This window comes from Oryzias latipes, chromosome 7, assembly GCF_002234675.1.
Source record: "Oryzias latipes chromosome 7, ASM223467v1".
Taxonomy (NCBI): Eukaryota; Metazoa; Chordata; class Actinopteri; order Beloniformes; family Adrianichthyidae; genus Oryzias; species Oryzias latipes.
In genome coordinates this window covers 25874433-25900372 of record NC_019865.2, presented here as the reverse complement: position 1 = coordinate 25900372, position 25940 = coordinate 25874433, and the positions used below count along the sequence as shown (strand labels likewise).

Below are 25940 nucleotides of genomic sequence, written 5' to 3'. Positions count from 1 at the left end.
GTAATCAGTCAGAGAGCATTTTGGGCATTTCTCTTTTAAATTCTGGCTGTTGGGATTCAGGATTTTTTTATTTTTGATGTCTGTCTTGGGGGTAAAGTGGGCCTTGAAGATATTTTCTGACGACGTTACGCAGAGCCTTGTTGTACTGTACATAAACGTGTCACACAGCCTTTGAATCACGCAGAAAAGGGGTGTGTTTTTTAATTCCTACAACCTCAGGAGATGGCATAAAAAGCTCCCTGCAGCCTGCTCCTCATAAAGGGACATTCCACCAGAAGGAGGTGTACCAACCATGAGGGCTGCTGCTTCACCGCCACCGCTGCTGCTGCTGCTACTGCTGCTGCTGCTGGCAATGGCTTCACTAACCGCGGCTAGTGAGTACAAGAATTAAAGAATGCCGACTCCTGCTTTTCATTTTTAAACAACATACTACACGCGTACACAATTTATACCCTAACCATCACAGAAATACTTTTGGGATTAAATCGTTTATGTTTAGATCAGTTGGGGAGTATTTCAGTGTTGCAAGAATTTGGTGTCATTGTGTGTGTTTGGGTGTTTTTAAAAGAGCAAAATACCTTAAATCCACCAATTAAAATATAACTGAATCTAAATGTTAATCAGAGGAGATGATGTAGAGACGAGAATCCGCCTGGACATTTCGAACAAGTCAAAAACACCCTGAAACATCTCTTTACTTGGCAGACAAACTTAACCCCTTGATGACTGAACCAATTCACAGCTATAAAAGTGTTTCTTGTGTTTTTGCTGTCATGTAGATGCTAAATTGATGTTTTTATGCATATTTGTATCAATACTTGTCAAAGGATTCCATTTTTACAGCTCTTATAATCATGTTTACATGTTATTCTGAACAATTGAACATAAGTGGGGTACACATTTAGTTTAAAAGTCAAAAGTTCCTCATATTGTTCATTTTGGAATAATTTAGTTTATTTTTATTTTTAACCTCTTTATGCCGTTTGATGCTAATTCGCACAGTTTCATCAAATCCAGGGATCCACTTAATTTAGCATCGTCCTAAACAGAAAAAACATTGGAGAAAATGTTTGATATAATTGAAATTGAAGTAATGAAGGATTAAAATGCTACAGTTCTTGTAAATGCAGTGTTGCTTGTTTTCGTGCAAATTTTAGTTCTACTTTAATAGAATTAATTATGCATTATTGTAACCTACTTTTGCCGTGAACTTGTGGTCGGTGTCAAGGTCTGTGCATTGTTTTAAGCATTAAAAGTAGAATAGAATAGAACAGAAAAAAATACAATAGATTACAACGCGATAGAAAAGAATTTGATATTTGCACAACAAAATTCCAGAAAGTTTCATTTAGTCGCAGTTTCAGTAAACTAAGTAAACAGCACAAACAATATTATAATTAATTTAAGGCATGTTTTACACAGCACTCTACTCTCATACTTGTTCACTTCTTGCACAATATTTGTTTCAGTATTAATAACACCAAGAATTTGATTTTAAATGGGTATAAAGACAATACTTTGGAATGATAATTATAACAAAAAAATGTTAACACGTGTGGTTTTCCCTCTAGCGTCACAGAGAGAAGGCTCTGGTTCGATTCCCGGCTGGTTCCTTCTGTGTGGACTTGCATGTTCTCCCCGTTTATGTGTGGCTTTTCCTCCGCGGCCCTGAACCATTCTTTAGGTCAATTGGCGACTCCAAACTGTCCCTCAGTTGTGAGTGTGTGTGGTTGTGTGTCTTTGTGAGGCGCTGTGGTGGAGTGGTGAACTGCAGGGTGTACTCCACCTTCACCCTGAAGTGGCTGCATACATTTCCAGCATCGTGGTCCTGCACCGGACCCAGCGGTAATGGAAGATGCATGAGAGCAGCTGTAGCTTCATGTCTGTACAGTTCTGTGGAAGGAATCGACAGCGGATCCAATCCGTCTTTATTCCAGAATTTGATCTATCCTGAGTTACAGACTTTCTCTCTGCCTTTAGCTTTCAATACAAAAGAATCTGTGTTTTAACCTCTTGATGGCTATTTACGCAAATATGCATTAAACCAACCAAATTCAGGTGTGAAGATTTTTTTTAACCTATCTAATTGTTACACATGGCTCCTAAAACCCTGAAAAAAACAGGACTGAACCATAGACGAAATTGTACTTTTCTTGTAATCGTAAAACAAAATTTGACCATTAAATATGTACGTTTTCCTCCAACACTGATCAAAGCAGACATTTCAACAAATGAATGTTCATAAAGAGCAGAATGTTCACATTTAATGAGCTAAAAATAATCCAAGATTAATTCAAGATTACACCCAAAAGTGTGGTTTTGATCAAGAATTCTCCAATCCGCTTTAATGACGCTTTAATCCAAATTCAGCCTGTAACACAGTTGGTCTGTATCGTAATCCTGCACATGCTCAGTTTAGCATCACATGAGAAGGATTGAACCATAAACTGGGATTAAGGTACAGTTTTTGGGGCACAGGTTGGGCAGCTTCAGCCACATTTAATTCCTTTTTTTTTAAGTCATGATCAGGCACTTTTTCTAAATTACTCAAATTATTCTTTAAATGCTTTTTTCTTCTTCTATTAGAACCAAAAACCCGCTTCATTCGTTATCCATCATGGGACACTAAGATGTATCCAGTTTGGAAGGAAGATGACCCGCGATTCAAAGACTCCTGGAAAGGTTTGTCTTGTTCTGATCATGATCCAGCTCTTTGGAGTGTCTGAGAGAACGCCAGAGTTTGCTCTTCTCTCCTCTGTCCTGTGGTGAAGGTGGAAGGGTGAGCTTCAATGTGGATAATGACTCTCCAACCCTGACCAAGGCCAAGGTCACCTTCACCATCGACCTGGAGTTTCCTCACAACCAGAGGGTGCAGCCGGATGGAGAGGTGGTGTGGGCTGAAGACTGCGTTGTCAACGGTAACACAAAACACTGCCCACAGAATTCAAGCCTCTTTATTGAAGTGTTGTTAGAGTATTCTACTGCAGATAAAGCAAAGCGTGTGGAGGAAGGGTTGTGCATTACGAGTTTTAGTTTGGCATAGATTTATAGTAATTTTTCTAAAAAGTTCCTCCTCATCTCGTTTTTAATGCTGCACTTAAAACAATGTGCAGAAAACAGTGTCAGGCTAACCTATTTAACCCCTAAATCAAATGAAACAGATTTTACATTGAGTCAAGGTTTTAAAGGTTTAGTTACAAGATGAAAAAAAGGAGGGATACACAAAAGTGAAACTGTTATTAAAGAAAAAGATATCACTTAAATGCTTAAAATTTATATTGGATTTGAACATGACAATCAATCAGGATAAAACAAACTTTTTAAATTCTTTACGAATTCAGCCCTGGGTTCCGCAAACATCCGAACCTGATGTGTTAAAAGAAAATCAGGCTTTAGTCTTTATATTACTATTTCATATCTGCACATGTGGAAGTAACTGAAAATATGTTGCCATTTTATTCTGACCCATAAAAATATAAAGGGGTTCCGCCTATGGGATGCATCGTAGCTGCACACGTGTTGATGCCTGCATATTAGATCTGAAGCACGGTGCCTCCATCTCTCTACTGTCTGCAACCTTTAACCCCAATAGAGCTATTTGGTCCAGTTTCTCATTGACCACAACAACAAGTCCCACCTCTTACTGTTTAGAAAAACACACTTTATTTATGTTTCTGTGACTATGAAGCCATTCATTCATAAAATGTAGGAATTGAGTTACCACAGTGATCAACTTTTCTATGGATAATAACTTTAACTTCTTCAACTAAGTTCTTTTCAAAATAAAATACACCCTGTATCAAATGAGATCCTCCTGTTATACTTTTAAGGAGTTTGCCTCTGAACAGAACTGTTGTGCACTGAAGAAAAGAGTATGTGGTTTAAACTTGTGTCAATGACAAACACCTCTGACAATAATCAGAATCAGAATCAGAAATACTTTATTGATCCCACATGTGGGAAATTTGTTTGTCACCATAGCAACTGACAGCAGAGGGAGAAAAAAAAAGACTAAGAATAATATAAAAAAGAACAAGAACAAATAAAATGTAGCATAAATGCAAAACAACAAGGTTTTATAATTTAAAAAGCTATTTACAGAACAGTGCAGGTAAAAAGATGTGCAAAGAAATGTGCAAAATTGAAAAAAATAAAAAATAAATGGGTAATTAAAAAGAAATGTGCAAAGGTTATCTTTTGCATTGTGTTGTTGTACAGGGTTATTGCATTGGGTGTGAAGGATTTCTGGTACCGGGCAGTTTTGGAGTGGAGCTGTCTGAGCCTCCTAGAGAAGGAGCTCCACTGTTTGTCCAGAACAGGGTGGAGAGGATGCTCTGGGTTGTCCATGATTGAAAGGAGTCTGTTCAGTGACCTCCTCTCCATCACTGCTTCAAATGTTTCCTGTTTGCAGCCAATGACGGAACCCGCCTTCCTGATCATAAAAAGAACCTGTAACCTGAACCTGTAACCATCATTTTGCTTAGTTAAGGTGTCTGTACTTTGGGGGAGTGGTCAGCAGTCGTTTAGAAATAAATTATTTATTTTTACTAATAAAGGACGACCTCTGCTGAAAAATAGAAACAAAAAAAACCATTTACTCAAATCATTAGCATTTTTCTTTAAAGCCAAAGAGCGACGATGGAGGGATAAAAGAGCCACATGTGGCTCCGGAGCCTCGTGTGGTAGACCCCTGGTATCTAAAAAACACAGCAAAGAGATGACTCATCTGAGCTGAATGCAACAGGGACTGTTCTGTAGAACGAAATACCCAAATTCACTTCCATTTCAATCTCTATCAAAATCCAGTTCCTGCCCAAGGTTGTCCCATGTTCTGCACAAAAAAAGTAAGAAAAACTTCAAGCCAAGGCAAACATTTACATTAAGTCTTTCATCCCAAGTCAGTCTGAATCCTGATAATTAGACCAAACTCTAATAACTATTTGTTATTGTTGCTCTATTTGAGGTACAAAAAAAAAAAAACATAAAAACCAACACTTTTTTTTGGCTATAGTAATAGTTAAACATGGATTGAGCGACTGTAATGAGAAACAAGTCACTTTACCAAACCAGACTGTCAGGAACTGATGGTTTAGGACCCAAAATCCAGGAGGCTGGGCTTAAACCTTTAAGAAATAAAGTAGAATGGGACAAAATCCGTAGAAAAAACAAAAAGGTTACAAAACAGAGGACAATGACAATGAACTGATAACCAGATGCTTAAATACACTGAGGATCATAAACACAATCAAGGCAGCTGTGGCTGAGTGGCAGCCTAAACCTGGTGAGGCTGACAGAGGGAAAAAACACAACAAAAGCTGAAGAAACAGGACAAAAATGCAAATGCACCATCCTCACTGATTCCATCTGGATGATCAACATCAACCTCTCCCCACTTTAAAAAAATCATTCTTGAATCATTTATATTTTATAATAATAATACATATTTTAACATTAAATTTCCCATTTTCTTTTCTTACAGCAACAAAGTATTTGCGACACAAGCCGGTTTACCCGGCGCAGAACCAAGACTGGAAAGCTGTTTTTCCAGATGGAACACCAATAGAGACAGACAAGAGGCCTGCATATGTCTTTGTCTGGAAAACCTGGGGTGAGTGCAGCTGTCCTACGACATGAAATGAAGAAACTTTACCGTTATTCCTGCTTTATACACCTGCACTGCTCAATCCTGGCTTGTGCCGTTGAAGCTGGCGGTCTTGGATGTCGGACTGACCTGCGAATGTTGTTTTGGCAGGTCAGTACTGGCAGGTGGCGGACGGCCCCTCCTCCTCCCTGACCATTGACACGGATGACGTCCCGCTGGGCTCCTACACCATGGATATTGTTATCTACCATTACCGGAGCAAAGAGAAGTTCATTCCTCTGGGATATGCTTCAACTCAGTTCTCCATCACTGGTTGGTAACACTCCTGTGTGCAAATGTTTGGTGTGAGGTGGGGTAAGAGGGCAAAACAGTACAAAAAAAAAAGCTCAAAAGGATGAAACAAAAACATTTGAATTTACCGATAAAAACACCAGATAAATTAAGAGCTGTAAATTTCTAATAGCAATACGTAAGAAAAAAGGGAAGCAGATGGAAATGGTTTGGACATGTTGAAAGGAGGAATAGTAATGAAGTTGATAAAAGGATGCTGCGTACTTAAACTATTCTTTATCAGACACTGGTTTGTTTGTTTTATAAAACGTACCGACATGTTTCGCTGGAATACCTTCCGCCTTCGTCAGGGTCGTCATCAGGTGATGACGTCACAAAAAAAACAAAACAGTGTCTGTTAAAAAACAATTTAAATACGCAGTATAATTTATAGACACAATGAACCTCATTGAATCATTGATAAAAGGATGCTGAGATTGGAGCCACCAGGAAAAATGGCATAGAGGAGGACCAGAGAAGAGGTTCATGGATGCAGAGAAGGAGGACATTAGAGTGGTTAACGTTAGCAAAGATGAATGGAGGCAGATGATTGGCTGTGGCCACTCAACCTCTCTATGCAGGCAGGCTTTAGGATGTCAGGGAAAATAATATTTTAAAACGTCTCTATAAATCTCCCCCAAATGAAGTGTTGTTAACAACTGATTTTTAAAATCACCACTGATGTTGCTTCTTTCACAATAATTATCGGAAATCTCCAGACCAAAAAAAAAAGAATAAAATCCTTTTTTCAAAAAGGCGCTGACACTTGATGGAAGTGAATAAATGGAGGGCAAGCTCCACATTGTTACATACCCTCTTAACTCTTTTAACCCTTGTGCTATCTTAGATGACCCCACCCCTACTTTGACGAGTTCTCCCTAACATGACAAAGGTGGATAAAGGTGGAAAGATTTCATGTAATCCATGGACACCAGTGAGGATCACAAATCATTGAAGAAAAAAGGTTCAGAGCACTGTCTAGTGGGTCTCGATGACCCAAATCTTTTTTTTTTTTCTTTTTTTTTTCTCCTAACTTGTCCTGTCCAACAGCTGGGCAGACAGATGAGAGCTGAGGGCCTCTTGTGTTGGACATATTTTACTTTGACAAGAGGGGTTATTAATCTTCAGACAAACCAAAGGTATGTCTGAATAAACCCCTTTTGTAATTGAGGCCAAACTTTATTAATTTCAATCATGTCTGAAAATCTTTGGTGTTGGACCGGACGGAAAAGGAAAGAGGGGAAGAAGAGAGAGGGACGCTAGAGAGGGGGGGGGTAGGGGGGTGATAATAGGAGGGGAAGGGGGATAAGACCATGAAGCAGCATAAAGCAACAAGTTTACTGGTTGTTAATCATTATGGTAAGGTTCAAATGCAGTACAAAAAGGGCGGGGCCCGTCCACACACACACTCAAATGTTATAAACACACCTGCTAGCTGCAAAAATGTCCACCTGTCGACATGTACACAAAACAGATAGTGTTCACACACGCATACTTATGCCTTAAAACCAACTAGTGTGAAATATTTCAGTCATTCAGTCATGCAAACTGTTAGTGCAAAGGTGAGCTAACACCAGTGCTCAGGTGAGTGTTTATGTTCTTCTAAAATGGATGGTGGAACGTGAAAAGAGGGAGGGAGAGTGCCCAGCCATCCCCACCCCAAGACCCCCACCGCAGCAGCAGCGGCTGCCGAAATCCACAACGCCACACGGGAACCGGCAGGGAACAACCGCCGCCCGGGCGACCAAGCCCGCCACCCAGGCCAGGGCCAGCAGGGCCGCCGCAAGGCCCCCAGAGCCAGAGGCCAGGGAGGCACGGAGGGAAAGAGAGCGCCGCCCCAGCCCAACCAGGAGAGCAGCCCCCCCGCCGCGCCTGGAGAACTCAACGCAGGGCCCCACCGGAGAACGACGTCCACAGCCCCAAACGAGCACCCCATCCCCCCGCCCCAACCCCGGGTACGAGCCAGGACCCCCCAAGGGAGACCTGCTCCGCACTCCAGGCAGCCATCCGCCCGGCCCACGGTTGGTCCAGGGAGGAGCGAGGCAGGGGGCCCGCCGCCCCCGCCCAGGAGGGGAGAACCCCGGGGGAAAAAAGAGGGCCCACAAGGGGTGTTGTAAATATGGCCCGACCAGGCTCAGCCACAGTTGGAAATTTGGCGGGGCCCAGCACTCAGGAGCAAGGACCAGAACCCACCCCCCAGGGACCAGACACCCCCGGCTCAGATGTAATGTGAACCCCCCCACCGCGCGGAGAGAGCACCGCCGGGCCCAGGAAGCCGGCACCCCGGGGACATGGCCGCCGTTGCAAAGGGGCCCGTATCCCCCACCAGGGAAGAGGCAGGGGACAGATGGACCCAGGTCCCACCTTCCTTGCAAAATGTGTGTGCGTGTATGTGTGTTTGAGAGGGTGTGCGTGTGCATGTGTGTGTGTTTATGTTGGGATGTATGTATTGAGGGGGGAGGGGTGTGTGTACTAAGGGGGGTGCAGTTAAAATTGGCGGGTAGGGCACTAAGGGGACATCTCCTGATTACTCACAGTGACGTCCCCTCACCCTCCCCACCAAGGGGCCCTAAATGTCTAAGGTGCGGTTAAAATTGGCGGGTAGGGTGCTAGGAGGACATCCGCTGCTTGCTGGCAGTGATGTCCAAGCACCCCCCCTACCAAGGGCCCTACATGTCTAAGGTGCAAATAAAACCGAAAGAGGGGGGCCACTGCCTAGTAACCCCCCCCCCCCCCCCCCCCCCAAGGCTCATCGCAGGCGAAGCCCCCCACCCCCTCACCCTATTATGAGGTTATATGAGGAAGGGGGTTCAGAGCACTGTCTAGGTCTCGATGACCCAAATCTTAATGTTAAAGTGCCTGGGATAGCACAAGGGTTACGAGCAGTGACTTTACGCACTGACGTTACATTTTGACCAGTTTCACAGAAAAAAATAAGAAGTGAATCTCTTTTGTTAATGCTTAATAGCTTTAAATAGAACATTTTCACATCTGTATCCATATAGAAGGACTCCCCTCATTTTTTCTCAATATCTCACAACTGTTTGTGGTTCTCAGATCAGATCCCCTTCTCTGTTTCACTGGACCAAGTGAATGATGTGCAGGCTGCAGACATGCGCTTTGTGCAGAACAGAGCAATCGCCTTCACTGTCACCCTTCACGACCCCAGCGAGTACCTCAGCAACGCAGACATCACCTTCAACTGGGACTTTGGTGATGAAAGCGGAGCCCTGATCTCCAGAGAGCTGACCGTCACTCACACCTACATCACTTCTGGCTCATACAAGCCCCAGGTGGTGATCCAGGCAGTGATCCCAGACAGGTCCTGTGACCCCCCACCTGAAAATCCAACCACCGCCCCTGGTCCACCTGCAGATCAGGGTACCACATGTAAGTAATACATTATAGTCCACTTCAGACAAGCTTGTAGTGCTCTAACTGTCTACTGCTATAGAAAGTAAACACTGAAACTTGCAGAGGTTGGTGGTTTTGGATGACTTTAACAAACCTTTATTTACTAAGGTTCTAAATACCTTTGAACTGTCCAGAATGTGCCCGCCTTTGCCTTGGTTTGCATAGCGAGAGAGAGAGAGGGAGAGAGAGAGAGTGACAGGAAGAGAAGCGTATTTTTTCTCCATCCATCTTACCTTTCTTTAATTGTGGATAGAAATGTTTATGGTTTGGAGCACAATATAGCAAAATTGTTATTATGCATAAAATTCCATACCAATGCATAATTGTATTTCGTTATCTGTTCATTATCTGGCTGTGATAGGCTCCAGCAACCCCTACGACCCTGACCAGGATTAAACAGGAATGGAGGATGAATAGGTGCATAACAGTTCTAATGCACAATAGATTTTACATTTACTGGAGCAGATTTATAATGAAGAACCACTACTCTTACTCAGTTACGTTGTACAGTCTGATTACATTTCGTTTTTAATAGCATTTGTTCAGTCCGGCACAGTCGTCACCAAAAGGACTGTAAACCACGGCAGTCCTTTGCTATGTCCGAATTTCCACCCTAAACCCTAACTACAAAAAAACTAGAGTGTTTTTAAACTGCTAGGATCAGTTTACTAATTTCATGAAGTTAAAAAAGAAGTTAAAAAAAATAAATTTAAACACATTTTCTTCACAATCATTGTTCGAACGTGATGTGGTCTATATTTCCCAAATAGTGTGCTTTGATGCATGTCCCTGTAACATTGATGCACTGGTTTTACGCCGAGACTTCTGGGAAATTTCTAGGGCACTCGATTCTGGAATTGTAGATTCGGACGGCCCTACATAGTGCACTATGTTTGGACATGGCCCCTGAGTTTGCACCATTTTAGATGTCATTTTTTGATGATGACATTTTCTTATAATCGAGCAATACATGTTCCCCTACTATTTATCAACTGAAATATTATTTGAGAAAAATGTAATATAAATGTCCGTTTGTTTTAAAATGTAGAACAAAAAAAAGATGAGAAACTGAAAATAACTGTAGACACAGCTGGTCATAGGCTAATGCTACGCTAACAATGAGCCATTTCAAAGTATATGGAATTGAATTTAAAAAATTCTGTTAATGAGAATCTATGTGAGCTTGAGAAAGCAAATGTGCGTCATGTGCCAATCAAAAATGTTTCCTCAAAGGCTAAAAGTTGGGTTGTTCTTGAGCTAAATCATCCTTTTAGGCTGTTTGACAACACAAAACTAACTAAAGAGTGTTATGTCATTGAAGTAAAAGCTCCTGCGCTGGTGACTGCTCTGCCCACGCCGGTTTACTCCGAGTCACCTCCACCGAACACCGTCCCCTCAGACACAGAGGACGACACCGCCGAGGGAGAGGCCTCTGCCGCCTCCTCGTCTCAGTCCGTCCATGAAACGCTCTCAGGGGCCAGGACACCATCACCCGTCAACAGAGAGGCAGGAAGCAAACCCAGAGGTGATGTATTTCATCCCACGTTACAGTGAAACTTAAAGCCAGTCGCTTGATCTTTTACATCACGATGACAAACTGTTGAAAATGCAAATGTTTCCCCATGAAAAGACGCTGATGGAAGCTCCTGGGTTTGATCATTTCAATCTGGATTTACATGTCCTGCACAGTTTACTAATCTGGTTTTCTTGTTCTACCAGATTTATATTTAATACAATGCAAAGAAAAATGAAAAAAAAAGAGAAGCAACAAAAAGGAAAACTTTAGGAAACCTTGAAACTTGAGAAAAATATGTAAAATGAGCATTTCAGACGTATTTCTTGGAATAGTTTTTTCTTTTTTAATTAAAATGAAAAATACTCCGGCTTTTGAGGTCATTTTCATTCTTTTACACAAAATGCATCTGTTCAGGCTTCCTTTTTCTGAGTTTTACATTTCCTTCTTTAATTCATTTATCAGATTTATGTACTCAGTGTCTTTCATTTAATGTATTTGTTTTGCTTTGACTGTGCTTTGACCTAAGGCAGGGGTGTCAAACTCCTTTTCACTGAGGGCCACTTCAGCATAGTGGTTGTCCTCAAAGGGCCAGATATAACTTATACTTGTAACTAAATGTAATGAAAAATAAATGTAACTACTCCTTAATGTCAAATAACTCATTTATAAATTTATTCTAACTTTGTAAAGTGCCATTTCCAGTTGCGCAGAAAACATATATTTGCTTGTTAATCTAGCATAAATCATTTTACATTTGATTCTGTCAGTTAGGTTATGTGGACAGTGTTTAAGTCCTAATGTATAGTCGCCCGATCCAACATTTCAAGTCTGATTCCCCCTAGATATGAATAAATACACACCAATTTTAATTTTTAATTTTAAGAAATTAAAAACTTTTATGCTCTCGCGGGCCACATAAAATGACATGGAGGGCCACATTTGGCCCACGGGCCTTGAGTTTGACACATGTGACCTAAGGTATCTGAACCGCAGCCTATGAACTATTATTACTGTACATCATGATGGCCCAGATGCAGGACAGATCAGGCAAGGCTTAGTAAAGCTCCTGTCATTTAATGACAAAAAGCACCACTCCAGGTGGGAAAACACGCCAGGAGTGGTGTAGCAATGGTTATAAATGAACTGAAACACTGCAGACTCAAACAGGGACGCTAAAATATTCAGGCAACAGTGCGCCACTCCACAGAGAACCACAGGTGAGAGGCCGGTGACCTCCAGCAGAAGCCACAGCCCGCCTGTGGGCACCAAACAAAGACAAACTGGCAGGCTGTGTTACAATATTCAAAAAAATCCAAGATTGTGTTTGAATTCCCTCACTGCTTAGTGCACTATAGGGCACTATATTTTGGGTTGTTTAATTCTACAATTCCAAATTCCAGTGCTCTGAAAATTTCCCAGAGGTCTATGCAAAAAGCCAGTGTGCATCAAAGTTCACTAGATTGGCAAATATAGACTACAATGCATTGCATGTAAAAGATTTTTCATTTGAAATAAATATATTTGAATTTATATTTTTAAATTATCCAAGTTTTCATCATCAGAATACAGTGGAATAAAAAGTCTATGGAAAATATTCATATTTATAAGGTTTTTACTTTGGCAAATATGTGACATTATATTCAGTATTTCAGAAAAAGTAGTGTGCAATTTGTTCAGATAGCTAAAACACAGGGTACTGGATTCTCCCACACTATACAGTGTTTTTGGCGTAGTGAGGGAATTTCAACATAGTCTGTGTCTTTTCTTAGGATTACAAAAAACTGCAATTTCACTGCACCTTCATTTTAGTGTTGAGCCTCACTTGGACATTACTTTTGAAAGAAATTCACATTTTTTTGTAGAAAACTGTCCTTGATACATTTTCATTGCATTAGCTCATTGATATTTACTTTTAATTTATTTTTCATATTTTTTGTTAACATTCAAAAATAGGAAACAAGTTAAAAATCCATTAAAATGTGTTATTTTCGATACCTTGATTCTCAGGAGTCACATGAAGGGTTTGGATGCATTTCCATGTTAAAATACGTTTATAGATTTTTCTGTGCCTCTAAATATTAATTTGTTAACTGTGAAGTGTCAAAAGCAGTTTTTGATGATAAATGTATATTTTTTTAATCTAATCAGGTGACAAGAGAAGAGTAATGCTAACAGGAGAAGGTTCGGCTGTCGTCATTGCAAAGAGGGATGCTGGTGACGCACCGTCTGCCGATAACAGCTGTGTGATTTACAGATATGGCTCCTTCTGCACCGGCATTGATATCTTTGGTCAGTTTTTGGTTTTTTAATCTGAGATTTTTTTTTCCATTAAAAAAAAGTTTAATTAACCACAAGCCATTGGCTGATTATTTTTCTTTTCACCAGAGGGGATTGAAAAAGTAGAAATTGTGCAAATGGAAAACGCTTTGGTGACAACCCCCAGAATAGCCAGCAATGTCTTAGATGTCACTGTTACCTGTGAGGGAAGGTGAGTATGTAGATTACACGGGTCACACAGCAAAGAATGATGCACAGTTTCGCAATTTTAGCAAAGTCTTTTGTCACTCAGTGTAACCTCTTCTTCCTGCAGCCTTCCAAAAGAAGTGTGCAGTGTAATTCTGGATGCAGAGTGCTTGAAGCCAATTCACACGTCCTGCAACGTTGTGGAACCGTCCAAAGAATGTCACCTGATGCTGCGTCACTTCTTCAATGAGTCTGGACTCTATTGCATCAATGTCTCCATGTCTAATGATGTCAGCTTTGCCGCCACAAGTGCCAAAGTCAATGTGGACATGGGTATGCATGATGACCACAATGCAGCTTTTCATCCTAAATCTGATCTGAGCCGCTCACTGACACAGAGACTCTTGTTTCAGGTTCTGGTCTGTCCTCTTCTGGACCCATTATCATGATGTTGGGGTTCCTCATGCTTGTTCTGGTCATGGGAATTGCAGTTTACTCTTATAAGTAAGAACAAGGAACATTATTTCAAAGAAAAGTTTTTAAAATTGCCATCCTTTTAATTCTAGTTCTCTGTAGCCAACAACATTCCACGGTAAACCTGGATCCTTTCCTTTTTTTCTGACTGAAAAACTCTCTCGTGGCTGAAAGCCTTGATATCATTGAGATTTGCGCGTTACCTTCTCCAGCAGGAGCAGAACAGTTGTTCACCTATAAAGATCGATGGTGAAATTCCTGGCTCATAGACATGTGGAAATGTCTTTGAGCAAGACACTGAACCCTTCGTTGCTTCTAGCGAGTTAGAATAAGCAACATGACCATCGGTGTGTAAATATGAAGATGATATCAGCATAGGAGCACTATTTGAGGTGAGAAAACCCTGGTTCAAATCGCAGCTGGGCTCTCTCTGTGTGGAGTTTGCATGTCCTCATGCAGGTTTTATCCGGGAACTCCAGCTTCCAACCACCATCAAAGACATGTTTCATAGGCTAATTTGCGTCTCTAATTTGCCCCTTGAGGCAATGTTTGTGCTTTTGTGGCCCTGTAACAGACTGGCAACCTATCCAGGGTGTACCCCACCTTTGTCCAGCTGGGAAAGGCTCCAGCAACCCCCAGACCCTAAAAGGGATTCAGAAGGTTTAGAAGATGGATGGATAATTTGCTTGATTACACTAAAAATGCTCTTCAAAGATTGGGTAATTGTTAATTGTAAAGTAAAAGATGAATGTATTAAGGTAAAAGCAGAGTTAATAAAACTCCACAGTCAAGGGATCTTAAGGAAATAGACTACGGCATCACTCTGCATCAGCAGAAGAATACGGCACTTTTTAAATTATGAGCTGGAAAAGTGGTGAAAAGATATTTCAACGTTTATTTTATTTGATCATTTAAGCAAAAATCCCCTTCAGTAAGAATGCCCAGAACTCCCACTCTATGTTCAGGTCTCCCAGCTCTTCCAGAATGTTAGCCTGTCCACGGTTTCTAAATGTTTCATCAATTGATTCTATGCTTTGCTTGACAGGCGCGTTCAGTCCTACCTCCCGCTAAAGCCAGAACTCCCTGCCTGTGAAGACGCACAGCTTGGCGCGTCTCATGGACGCCCTGCAGCCTCCATGTGCTGGAATTCAGACAGACCAGCAGAAAACGACAACTGCCCTCTGCTGCAGGACAGGTCGCTGTGAATCAAACACAGTTCATCTGAAACTTACAAAAGCACTGAGGAGATGTTTACTTTTTAACATGTTTTTTATATCTCATAAAAATCTTTGCAAATGTTTAACTTTTAGTTCTAAATCAAACAAATCCCTAGAATTATGTAACATTTCTTGCTGAAATTCTTTTGTACCATCTTCAATTAAATTTGAGTTCATGCTATCTGAAATTTGTCACATTTTGAAATAAAAATGGTTTGAAATTAAATTTGTTTATGAATTCCATCAGTACAGACAAATGGATAATCCATTGAAAGGTTCACCAAATGTTTTATTGATCTAAAACCATCTGAAGGGTCTCATAACCACAGAGAAAAACTGAAACTGAAAAAAATAATGTAATGAGACCAATAGAAGGATATGCTCAGGAGTAATGGTACTGTAATTTAGCTTTATAAAGTTTTACTTTTGGATGACTTACTTGAAAAACTCTGAACCATAGTAAAAAAAAACAGATCATAATCACATGTATATATTTAAATAAGCAAAAAACACAAACAATCATGTGAGAGATTTTATTCATATCAAAGCCAATCTTGACATTTTCAGGAGGTTTCACTGAACAACATATTCCAGAAGAAAAAAAACATCCGTTTGGAATCCTAGACCAAATTCTTTCCTCTGTAACTGATTCCTCCTCCTTGTTTAATACTCTTCTCCTTCCTCCTCTCCTTCACCTTCAATGGAGTCGACTCCAACCTCCTCATAATCCTTCTCCAGAGCCGCCATGTCCTCTCTGGCCTCAGAGAACTCTCCCTCCTCCATACCCTCACCCACATACCAGTGAACAAAGGCGCGCTTGGCGTACATCAGGTCAAACTTGTGGTCCAGCCGAGCCCAGGCCTCTGCAATAGCAGTGGTGTTGCTCAGCATGCATACCGCCCTCTGGACCTTGGCCAGGTCTCCACCAGGAACTACAGTGGGCGGCTGGTAGTTGATGCCAACCTTGAAGCCAGTGGGACACCAGTCCACAAACTGGATGGTGCGTTTTGTTTTGATGGTGGCGATGGCTGCATTCACATCTTTGGGCACCACGTCACCACGAAACAACAGGCAGCAAGCCATGTACTTTCCGTGGCGGGGGTCACACTTCACCATCTGATTGGCCGGCTCAAAGCAGGCATTGGTGATCTCAGCCACTGAAAGCTGCTCATGGTAAGCTTTCTCTGCAGAGATGACGGGGGCGTAGGTGGCCAGAGGGAAGTGGATACGTGGATATGGCACCAGGTTGGTCTGGAACTCAGTCAGATCAACATTGAGGGCACCATCAAAGCGCAGAGAGGCAGTGATGGAGGACACGATCTGGCTAATCAGCCTGTTCAGGTTGGTGTAGGTGGGACGCTCAATGTCCAGGTTCCTGCGGCAGATGTCGTAGATGGCCTCATTGTCCACCATGAAGGCACAGTCAGAGTGCTCCAGGGTGGTGTGGGTGGTCAGGATGGAGTTGTAGGGCTCCACCACAGCAGTGGACACCTGAGGAGCTGGGTAGATGGAGAACTCCAGCTTGGACTTCTTGCCATAGTCCACAGACAGACGCTCCATCAGCAGAGAGGTGAAACCAGAGCCAGTGCCTCCACCAAAGCTGTGGAACACCAGGAAGCCCTGAAGACCAGTGCACTGATCCGCCTGAAGACACACAAGAAAACAAATGCCAGATACTGTTCTTGCACCACTTGGAGACAAACACAAACACATGCTCTGATTGTACCCACCAGTTTCCGGATCCTGTCCAGAACCAGGTCGATGATTTCTTTACCGATGGTGTAGTGTCCACGGGCGTAGTTGTTGGCAGCATCCTCCTTCCCGGTGATCAGCTGCTCAGGGTGGAACAGCTGCCTGTAGGTCCCAGTGCGCACCTCATCTGACAACACGACAAATCCCTTTAGTTTTCACAAACTCCAGCACCTTCATCAGAACATGTTCATCTGGAAGAGATGCTCACCGATAACCGTGGGCTCCAGATCTACAAACACAGCTCTGGGAACGTGCTTTCCAGCTCCAGTTTCACTAAAGAAGGTGTTGAATGAGTCGTCTCCTCCTCCAAGAGTCTTGTCACTGGGCATCTGGCCATCCGGCTGGATCCCATGTTCCAGACAGTAGAGTTCCCAGCATGCATTGCCAATCTGGACACCAGCCTGACCAACGTGGATGGAGATGCACTCACGCTGTGTGGAAGAAAGAGAAAAACCAACCCCGTCAAAAATGAAATGAAAACCAGACACAGACACATTAACCCTGCACAGTAAATTGTAAACATATCCTTATAGCAATATCAACCTGTGCAAATTGCAATAAATAGTAACCTTAAATGTGCTAAAACAATCTTATGGCTTCTTGAAGGATTTAGAATCAAATAGATCCATCTATGCATTTGTCCAATCGGATGGAGCCCTTTTATGTTAGACGTTCACCTCCAATGTTGTTATATTGTCATCGCAACACTGATCACTAATATCGCAAATTGCGAGTTTTCCTCATATCGTGCAGCCCTAATATATATATAGACCATATATAGTCCCCACCCCCATCTAGAAGGAGCTTGCAGTGCAGCAGGAGGAGCCTCCCTGCACCACGAATCCGCAGAAATGTCTGACATCAGCCTTTCCCATCGCAGGATGTTCATCTTTCCTTCCCTTGTCTTTTTCTTCGCTCCCCTGCCCCATCATCCTAGTCTTCTGAATGCCTAAGCACAAATGCAAATGCATCCGCTCTTGGGAAGGTGCGCGTGGAATATTCCACTTGCTCCCCTTAAAGATGTACAGTCAATTTCCAACAATGGGAGTCTGTTCATAATCCAATTTAAATGGAAAGACCAAAGTGTGCGGTGTTTTTCACTAAATATATAAACAATTTTGTTTAAATTTGTGTTTTTAATTTGAAGAAATAAAGATGTATCGCTGCATCCCATGAATTAAAAATGACAACAGCGTCTCCATCCATCCACAGCCAGACTGCCGCCTCCTCCCTGCCTGCTTTGACCAGCTTATTAAACTAAAGGGTTTTTTATCTTTAATCCGTCTATAAATCACAATAAACCACCACAAAAACTGCATGTACTTCAAAATAAAATAGGACTTTATTGATTATCCTCATTGGTCATTGTTCTCATCTCTAACACAAAGGCACTCACTGTGCGCCGCAAAAACAATCACTCTGCGCTCCAAAGGCACAACTATACACGCACATTTCACTATCAGTTTAATAAAAATATCTTCTATGATCATAACATCTGTAGAAAATGTGATGTAGAGCAAACTAATGCGTGATAAAGCCTCAATCCGATTAAACAAAACGACTCCACTTTCATTTATAAAATGACAAATATGGCTCACCATATTTCCGATTAGGGTGAAAGGAGGAAGAAGAAAAGGAGAAAATGCCAAGAAAAGGCTTTGTTAAAAAAATGGGGTGTTCTCGTTGCGTGTTGTACCCAGCGGGGTCGATGCAACAACTGCTGAATGAGAGGGCGGCGCGTCGTGATTTATACAAGCGGGGCAGGGATTGCTGTGTGGGAGACAAAAAAAAAACCCTTCATGCCTGCCCAGATCTGCAATTCTGCAAACTGGTGTGAATGAAAATGTCATCTCTACAAAGCATTTTAACCATCTAAATGAAAAGATAATAATTAAAAAAAGATATCAAAGAAAGCAAACTTATTTTTACTTCATAACTGTGTGTGATACTTTTAGCTCATGTGCTTCATTTATTTAACTCAAAGACAAATTCACAACGTATGATAATGGAGAACAAAGAGTGATGCCTGTGTGTGTGTGTGTGTGTGTGTTAGGATGCACACTGCATGCAGGTTGCACGCAGGCGCTCCTCCCTCTTTGTCCTGGATTCTCTGCAGTGCTGATCACATGCCTGCCTGCCTGCCTCGGAGCTGATCTCAGGCCATCTTCCGTTCTGGCTCTGACCTTTGTTGAGGAACTGAAACTGCATGATTTGCAGTTTATGGGTGCAGGCAGAATGCAGTCATCTGAATGTCTTCCCTTTGAAATGTGTTGAATCATGTTTCATTTGAGGTTGTGGGGGACTATTTGTTTTTTCGGACAGTGTTGTCAGTTGGGTCCTTTTTTTCTTCCTGGCAACAGCTGTGAGGCAGGGAGAGGCTGAGGAGCAGCTGCAAGATGAGAGGGGAGGATGGGAATGCTGGATAAAGGGAGTGGTCCTTTGAAAATGGCTGCGTTGCATCCTTCCAAAGAGGGAACTTGATCCCCAGCAAAGGGACACAGCACATTTTCCATGTGCCGCGGATGAGCTGCCGCATAACGGAGAAGTCAAACGAACTGTGCAGCTGCATGACGGAAAAAAATGACACGTTTTTTGCAAAAAACTGAAGCTTGTTGAGAGGAAAATGTATAAGAAAGAATGCAATGGGTGTGGCAGCGCTCTTCAAGACTATACTGAACCTGAACAGATTAAACTGTTCGGTATTTTTTTCGATAATCATCATAAACTACAATGCAAAGATGGAAATTTAATGACATGCGTGTGACATGATCTGTTTTAACAAGACTGAAAAGACTCCCAATGCTGCCTCCGAATCCATAGGCGTCTCAGGTCACATCCAAAGGTGTAACATGTCTGATGACTGATGTCACAGATGGGTTTTGTTGTTAGTAACCAAGATAAAGAACCATTTATGTGCTTTGGACTTGAGAATTGGTCAAAACTGATGGAGAGGGCAACCCATCCTCAGGAGGAGCAGGGCGTTACCCCTCCAGCAGATTTTACAATAAAGATCGCCTCAATTCACCGACAGCTACAGCTCTGCCTCTTGATTTTGTGGCTTAGCAAGGTCATGTGACTGCCGGATAAAGGCGTCTGTGTGGATGTCGGCCTGTATCCAAGCAACTCCTCCATTCATTTCCTAGTAACCGTTAAACCTTGGGAGTGGGGGGCTGGGGTGGATTGCTCTGCTGGCATTATGGCCTACATCAATCCTGTGGGACCTGCAACAGCTGAAGCTCCTAAATCTGAGGGAAACGGCCACTGTGACAGTGAAATGCCCAGGCAACATGCAAAAATGTTAGACACATTGAAGAGCCTGCAAATAAAATGAACAATGGAGAGTAGTTTTAGGAGGAAGACGTTTAGAATACAGTGTTAAATGTTGTGGTTTTACACACCAAAACGGGTTAAATAGCGTTTTCACAAACTCACAAGTGAAAGTGTAAAAATCAGATAATTGAACAGTTTATCTTTCAGTTTAGTCAAATTAAATATTTTAAAGAGATCTTCACTTCAACCAGTTTAGTGTTGCAACATCATTAATTCTTATTTTGTATGTGCCCACACCTTAAAAGTTAAAAATGTGAAAAGACATGGACATCAACTTATTAAAAATTGGGTGGACAATTACATGGCATTTTTTTTTGTCTCTGGCACAGACGCCATGATTCCAGGCGGGATGACGCGGGAGGATGTCGGGTGGGGTCCTGGGGGCGGTTCTTAAAAAGAGCTGAGCACTCAGCCAATTGGAAGCCGCAAATCTCTAAAGAACAACCAACGGACATGGAAGTGACCAATAGAATGGCAGAAACCACCGGCACGAGGACTGACATGAATATAAATAGCTGTCATCTCCTTCCGCGACGTTACTTCTTACTTCGACCACATAACAGTCGAACCGTAAGACTCCGCGGCGAGGAATTTCTCCCATCCTCTCTCATCACTTAAAAAAAAAGAAAAACAAAATGGTAAGACTTTTTTTGTCGTTATTGTTTTATAAACACTCAGTAAGATGAACACGTTAATGTCCAGTTTCCACTTGTAGAAAAGTAACGAACTAAGGAGAAAACTGTTACTTAGAGTGAAATTTGAATGTTAATGTAAGTAAACCCAAACTTTACCTAGATGACTAAACTTTTCAATGTACAGCAGATGTTGTCTGCAGAATTTGGGAGGTGTTCTGGCTCGGTTCGGGCCGATATACGTGGCGGGTAGGATGAACAAAAGAGGGTTTCAGGGCTGGACAATCCGCAGAGTCTGCGGCGAATCGCTCCCCTCCTTCTCCGAGTCATCACTTGTCTGTAGTTGACTGTTGGCAGGAATTTAAATAGAAGACGAAATACAAAAATAAAAAATGATGACACAAAAAAAGACTCCTGGAAAGGTTGTTGTACCCAAGGAAACTTTGTCTGCAGGAACACTTCATGAAACGCGCTGTCGGCAGATCATGGCGGCGTTGATTAATTATGGATGATGGAAAACGGACACTGCTGTTTTGTTTGCCCCCAAAGACCCCAGCAGGAGGAGCGCCGCCTTTTGTCCTCGGGTTGTAACCGAGGACAACAGATACTCAATTGTTTTAAGTTAAAATGTGAGAAACGAGAAGTTTGCGTCGGGGCTTGTTGCCTGGCAACGAAGTTTACTCAGGAGGTCATTGCGCCGCGCAGAAGGGCAATCGGTTAACTTCTTAAAATAATAAAGAGAACGAAAACATTAGCAAATAAATCCATAATATTCAATGGGAAAACTTTCTTATATTCTTATGAATACATTTTATATTTGAAAAAAGTTTACTTTCAAAAGTCAAACTATGAGCAAAGTTTGTAAGACTTGTAGTCCAAAGGTTTTAGTAATTTATTTACAGTTTTCTCTCTCTCTCGTTTTTTGGTTTGTTTTCCCCACAGCGTGAGTGCATCTCCATCCACGTTGGTCAGGCCGGAGTCCAGATTGGCAATGCCTGCTGGGAACTCTACTGTCTGGAACATGGGATCCAGCCGGATGGCCAGATGCCCAGTGACAAAACCATTGGAGGAGGAGACGACTCATTCAACACCTTCTTTAGTGAAACTGGAGCTGGAAAGCACGTTCCCAGAGCTGTGTTTGTAGATCTGGAGCCCACGGTTATCGGTGAGCATCTCTTCCAGATGAACATGTTCTGATGAAGGTGCTGGAGTTTGTGAAAACTAAAGGGATTTGTCGTGTTGTCAGATGAGGTGCGCACTGGGACCTACAGGCAGCTGTTCCACCCTGAGCAGCTGATCACCGGGAAGGAAGATGCTGCCAACAACTACGCCCGTGGACACTACACCATCGGTAAAGAAATCATCGACCTGGTTCTGGACAGGATCCGGAAACTGGTGGGTACAATCAGAGCATGTGTTTGTGTTTGTCTCGTAGTGGTGCAATAACAGTATCTGGCATTTGTTTTCTTGTGTGTCTTCAGGCGGATCAGTGCACTGGTCTTCAGGGCTTCCTGGTGTTCCACAGCTTTGGTGGAGGCACTGGCTCTGGTTTCACCTCTCTGCTGATGGAGCGTCTGTCTGTGGACTATGGCAAGAAGTCCAAGCTGGAGTTCTCCATCTACCCAGCTCCTCAGGTGTCCACTGCTGTGGTGGAGCCCTACAACGCCATCTTGACCACCCACACCACCCTGGAGCACTCTGACTGTGCCTTCATGGTGGACAATGAGGCCATCTACGACATCTGCCGCAGGAACCTGGACATTGAGCGTCCCACCTACACCAACCTGAATAGGCTTATTGGCCAGATCGTGTCCTCCATCACTGCCTCTCTGCGCTTTGATGGTGCCCTCAATGTTGATCTGACAGAGTTCCAGACCAACCTGGTGCCATATCCACGTATCCACTTCCCTCTGGCCACCTACGCCCCCGTCATCTCTGCAGAGAAAGCTTACCATGAGCAGCTTTCAGTGGCTGAGATCACCAATGCCTGCTTTGAGCCGGCCAATCAGATGGTAAAGTGTGACCCCCGCCACGGAAAGTACATGGCTTGCTGTCTTCTGTATCGTGGTGACGTGGTGCCCAAAGATGTGAATGCAGCCATCGCCACCATCAAAACAAAACGCTCCATCCAGTTTGTGGACTGGTGTCCCACTGGCTTCAAGGTTGGCATCAACTACCAGCCGCCCACTGTAGTTCCTGGTGGAGACCTGGCCAAGGTCCAGAGGGCGGTGTGCATGCTGAGCAACACCACTGCTATTGCAGAGGCCTGGGCTCGGCTGGACCACAAGTTTGACCTGATGTACGCCAAGCGCGCCTTTGTTCACTGGTATGTGGGTGAGGGTATGGAGGAGGGAGAGTTCTCTGAGGCCAGAGAGGACATGGCGGCTCTGGAGAAGGATTATGAGGAGGTTGGAGTCGACTCCATTGAAGGTGAAGGAGAGGAGGAAGGAGAAGAGTATTAAACAAGGAGGAGGAATCAGTTACAGAGGAAGGAAATGGCTCAAGCATTCCAAAAAGATGTTTGTTGTTCTAAAAAAGGTTAAGATGTTCAATGAAACCTCCTGAAAATGTCAAGACTGGTTTTGATATGAATAAAATCTCTCACACGATTGTTTGTCTTCATATATTTTCACTTAAAAAATTAAGTTTTGAGCTGAAAACAACCTAGCTTATGCATTTCAGTCCCTCAAACAGGACTACTTTCTTCAGTCCTAGACGAGCTTTTTTAGAAACCTTGCTGCATTGCAGCTCACAAAGTGACAACTGAAAAAGGCTAAAAGTTTCCTGAGTTCACAATCAGATTTAGAAGAACCATAAAATAATGTGAATCTGGATACAGAGCGTCTCTTTTAACATTTAGGCACACAATATGTTAAAGTAAATTTTGGGTCTTTCTGCACCATTTTTCCAATAAAACCACAGAAGTTTGTGCTTTCAGTATCTTAATCTTTCAAATTTAATGTCTGTTTAAAGTCAAAACAGTTAGACCTAGGTCATATTTATCCTGATGAAGCATCATTACAATATGAGTGGCCAACTCTGCATACCCCTTTTACCTGAGCTCCCTGGTCCAGGTCTACTACTTTCTCCACTCAGCTTGCAGCAATTAACAGTTATTGGTGGACTCTGAACTAACAGATAAGGAGTTGAAATCTGCTGGAAAACAAAACCCTGGTTTCCTATGTGTCAGGCCTACACACTGCCAGCTGAGCCATCCAGGTGCTTGAGCTAAAATCCTTTATCAGGAAATAAAGTTCCAATTGTTTACTTGTAAGAAATAACTAAATGCTTTCCACACAACCCACTAGAAGCCACAGTCTTTCTTCACTAAACACTGATTTGCATTTATGTTATTGTTGTTGTTATGATAAAAAAATTAAAAAAACAAAACAAAACTATAAAACCTTCTGCGGGTGGTTTCTCACCAAGGCTCGGGTCCTCTACCAGAGGCCTGGGAGCTTGAGGGTCCTGCGCAGTATCTTAGCTGTTCCTAGCACTGCGCTTTTCTGGACTGAGAGGTCTGAGGTCTTTCCAGGTATCTGTTGTAGCCACTCCTCCAGCTTGGGGGTTACTGCCCCGAGTGCTCCAATTACCACAGTCACCTTCACTTTCCATGCTTTCTCCAGTTCTTCTCTGAGTCCCTGGTATTTCACCAGTTTCTCATGTTCCTTTTTCCTGATGTTCCCATCACTTGGCACTGCCACATCCACCACAACAGCTTTCCTCTGTTCTTTATCCACCACTACAATGTCTGGTTGGTTCTCCATTACCATCCTATCAGTCTGGATCTGGAAGTCCCACAGGATCTTTGCCCTTTCATTCTCTACAATCTTTGGAGGTGTTTCCCATTTTGATCTTGGGGTTTCCAGTTCATATTCTGCACACATGTTTCTGAATATTATTCCAGCCACTTGATTGTGGCGCTCCATGTATGCTTTACCTGTCAGCATCTTACACCCTGCAGTTATGTGCTGGATTGTTTCAGGCGCCTCTTTGCACAGCCTACACCTTGGGTCTTGTCTGGTGTGGTAGATCTGAGCCTCTATCGCTCTGGTGCTCAGGGCTTGTTCCTGAGCTGCCAGGATGAGCGCTTCAGTACTGTCCTGTAGGCCAGCCCTTTCTAGCCATTGGTAGGACTTCTTGATATCAGCCACTTCAGTTATGGTCCGGTGGTACATCCCATGCAGGGGTTTGTCCTCCCATGAGTATCTGTCCTCCAGCACTGCATCCTCTGCCCTCCATTGTCTGAGACATTCACTGAGCACACTGTCAATTGGGGCCTTGAGCTTGATGTGTCATGCATCTTGGATGTTTCATCCTGGATAGTGGCTTCTACGCTCACTAGTCCTCAGCCTCCTTCCTTGCAGCTAGCATACAGTCTCAGGTGCTGGATTTGGGATGGAACCCTCCATGTTTGGTGAGGAGCTTTTATGTCTTTACATTTGTGGTCTGTATCTCTTCTTTTGGCCATCTTATTATTCCTGCAGGGTATCTTTAACTGGCAGTGTGTAGCTGTTTATTACCCGGGTCTTGTTCTTGCCATTGAGGTGGCTTCTCAGAAAATGCCTTACCCGTTGGAGGTATTTAGTTGTTGCAGCTTTCCTTGTTGCCTGCTCCAGGTTGCCATTTGCCTGGGGCTTGATGTCATCCATGTAGAGGAGGTGACTGATGTTGGCCCTGTTTCTGAGTCGGTATCCACAGCCAGTCTTGTTGATTATTTGGCTGAGGGGGTTCAGACCTATGCAGAACAGCAGTGGGGACAGAGCGTCACCTAGGTATGGACACTTGTGCAAGTGGCTTGTCATTGGCTGCAAGGGTGGATTTCCACAGCTTCATCGGGTTTCCTATGAAGGCTCTCAGAGTCCTGTTGATGTTGTACAGCCCCAAGCATTCAGTGATCCACGAGTGTGTCATTGAGCAATATATATATACTGTATATATATATATATATATAATTTTTTCGCATGCATACAGACAATACAAACTTAAGGAGAATATAGCCGTTTCCTTCCAAATTAAAAGACACCATGTATTACATAAGATCATCTCAATGCAGTCAATGTTGTAGTAGGTAATATGATGTCAACAGTGATAAAAAATAACAGTTTATTTTGCTTTTTGTAGAGCATCTCAGCCAGAAATTTGTAAATCTAACCAAAATTATATCAGAGCTAATTATATGACCTTAACTGGATTTTTTAAGCCATGAG

The 25940-nt window shown here is 42.7% G+C and overlaps 3 protein-coding genes across 4 annotated transcripts; 2 read left to right on the top strand and 1 right to left on the bottom strand.

Moving 5' to 3' along the window:
* The first annotated feature begins 213 nt into the window (after nucleotides 1–213).
* Nucleotides 214–15242, top strand: LOC101167790 (melanocyte protein PMEL-like). Its single transcript, XM_004071014.4, has 12 exons — nucleotides 214–374; nucleotides 2587–2682; nucleotides 2772–2918; nucleotides 5480–5608; nucleotides 5753–5914; nucleotides 8990–9322; nucleotides 10668–10871; nucleotides 13011–13151; nucleotides 13248–13350; nucleotides 13453–13658; nucleotides 13739–13829; nucleotides 14845–15242. Exons 1-12 carry the CDS (start codon nucleotides 293–295, stop codon nucleotides 15002–15004), a joined length of 1854 nt encoding a protein of 617 aa, XP_004071062.1. The 5' UTR covers nucleotides 214–292; the 3' UTR covers nucleotides 15005–15242.
* A 292-nt stretch (nucleotides 15243–15534) lies between these two features.
* Nucleotides 15535–18499, bottom strand: LOC101167538 (tubulin alpha-1B chain-like). 2 transcript variants are annotated; one of them, XM_023956945.1, is made up of 4 exons: nucleotides 18367–18499; nucleotides 16977–17199; nucleotides 16747–16895; nucleotides 15535–16660 (listed from the first exon to the last, which is right to left on the bottom strand). In XM_023956945.1, the coding sequence occupies exons 1-4, from the start codon at nucleotides 18367–18369 to the stop codon at nucleotides 15680–15682; spliced, it is 1356 nt and encodes a 451-aa protein (XP_023812713.1). In that variant the 5' UTR covers nucleotides 18370–18499; the 3' UTR covers nucleotides 15535–15679. The 2 variants fall into 2 exon arrangements, with proteins under 2 accessions (XP_023812713.1, XP_020560565.2); XM_020704906.2 differs by lacking the exon at nucleotides 18367–18499 and adding an exon at nucleotides 17557–17577.
* A 2080-nt stretch (nucleotides 18500–20579) lies between these two features.
* Nucleotides 20580–23341, top strand: LOC105354455 (tubulin alpha-1A chain). Its single transcript, XM_023956946.1, has 4 exons — nucleotides 20580–20736; nucleotides 21673–21895; nucleotides 21977–22125; nucleotides 22212–23341. The coding sequence occupies exons 1-4, from the start codon at nucleotides 20734–20736 to the stop codon at nucleotides 23190–23192; spliced, it is 1356 nt and encodes a 451-aa protein (XP_023812714.1). The 5' UTR covers nucleotides 20580–20733; the 3' UTR covers nucleotides 23193–23341.
* Nucleotides 23342–25940: the final 2599 nt, after the last annotated feature.

Coding starts and splice junctions, on each gene's coding strand:
- LOC101167790 (XM_004071014.4), top strand. CDS start 293: ATGAGGGCTGCTGCTTCACCGCCACCGCTGCTGCTGCTGCTACTGCTG. Junction 375..2,586: donor GGCTTCACTAACCGCGGCTA/GTGAGTACAAGA, acceptor TTCTTCTATTAG/AACCAAAAACCCGCTTCATT. Junction 5,609..5,752: donor CTTTGTCTGGAAAACCTGGG/GTGAGTGCAGCT, acceptor TTGTTTTGGCAG/GTCAGTACTGGCAGGTGGCG.
- LOC101167538 (XM_020704906.2), bottom strand. Junction 16,896..16,976: donor TCTGGAGCCCACGGTTATCG/GTGAGCATCTCT, acceptor TCGTGTTGTCAG/ATGAGGTGCGCACTGGGACC. Junction 16,661..16,746: donor TGGACAGGATCCGGAAACTG/GTGGGTACAATC, acceptor GTGTGTCTTCAG/GCGGATCAGTGCACTGGTCT.
- LOC105354455 (XM_023956946.1), top strand. Junction 21,896..21,976: donor TCTGGAGCCCACGGTTATCG/GTGAGCATCTCT, acceptor TCGTGTTGTCAG/ATGAGGTGCGCACTGGGACC. Junction 22,126..22,211: donor TGGACAGGATCCGGAAACTG/GTGGGTACAATC, acceptor GTGTGTCTTCAG/GCGGATCAGTGCACTGGTCT.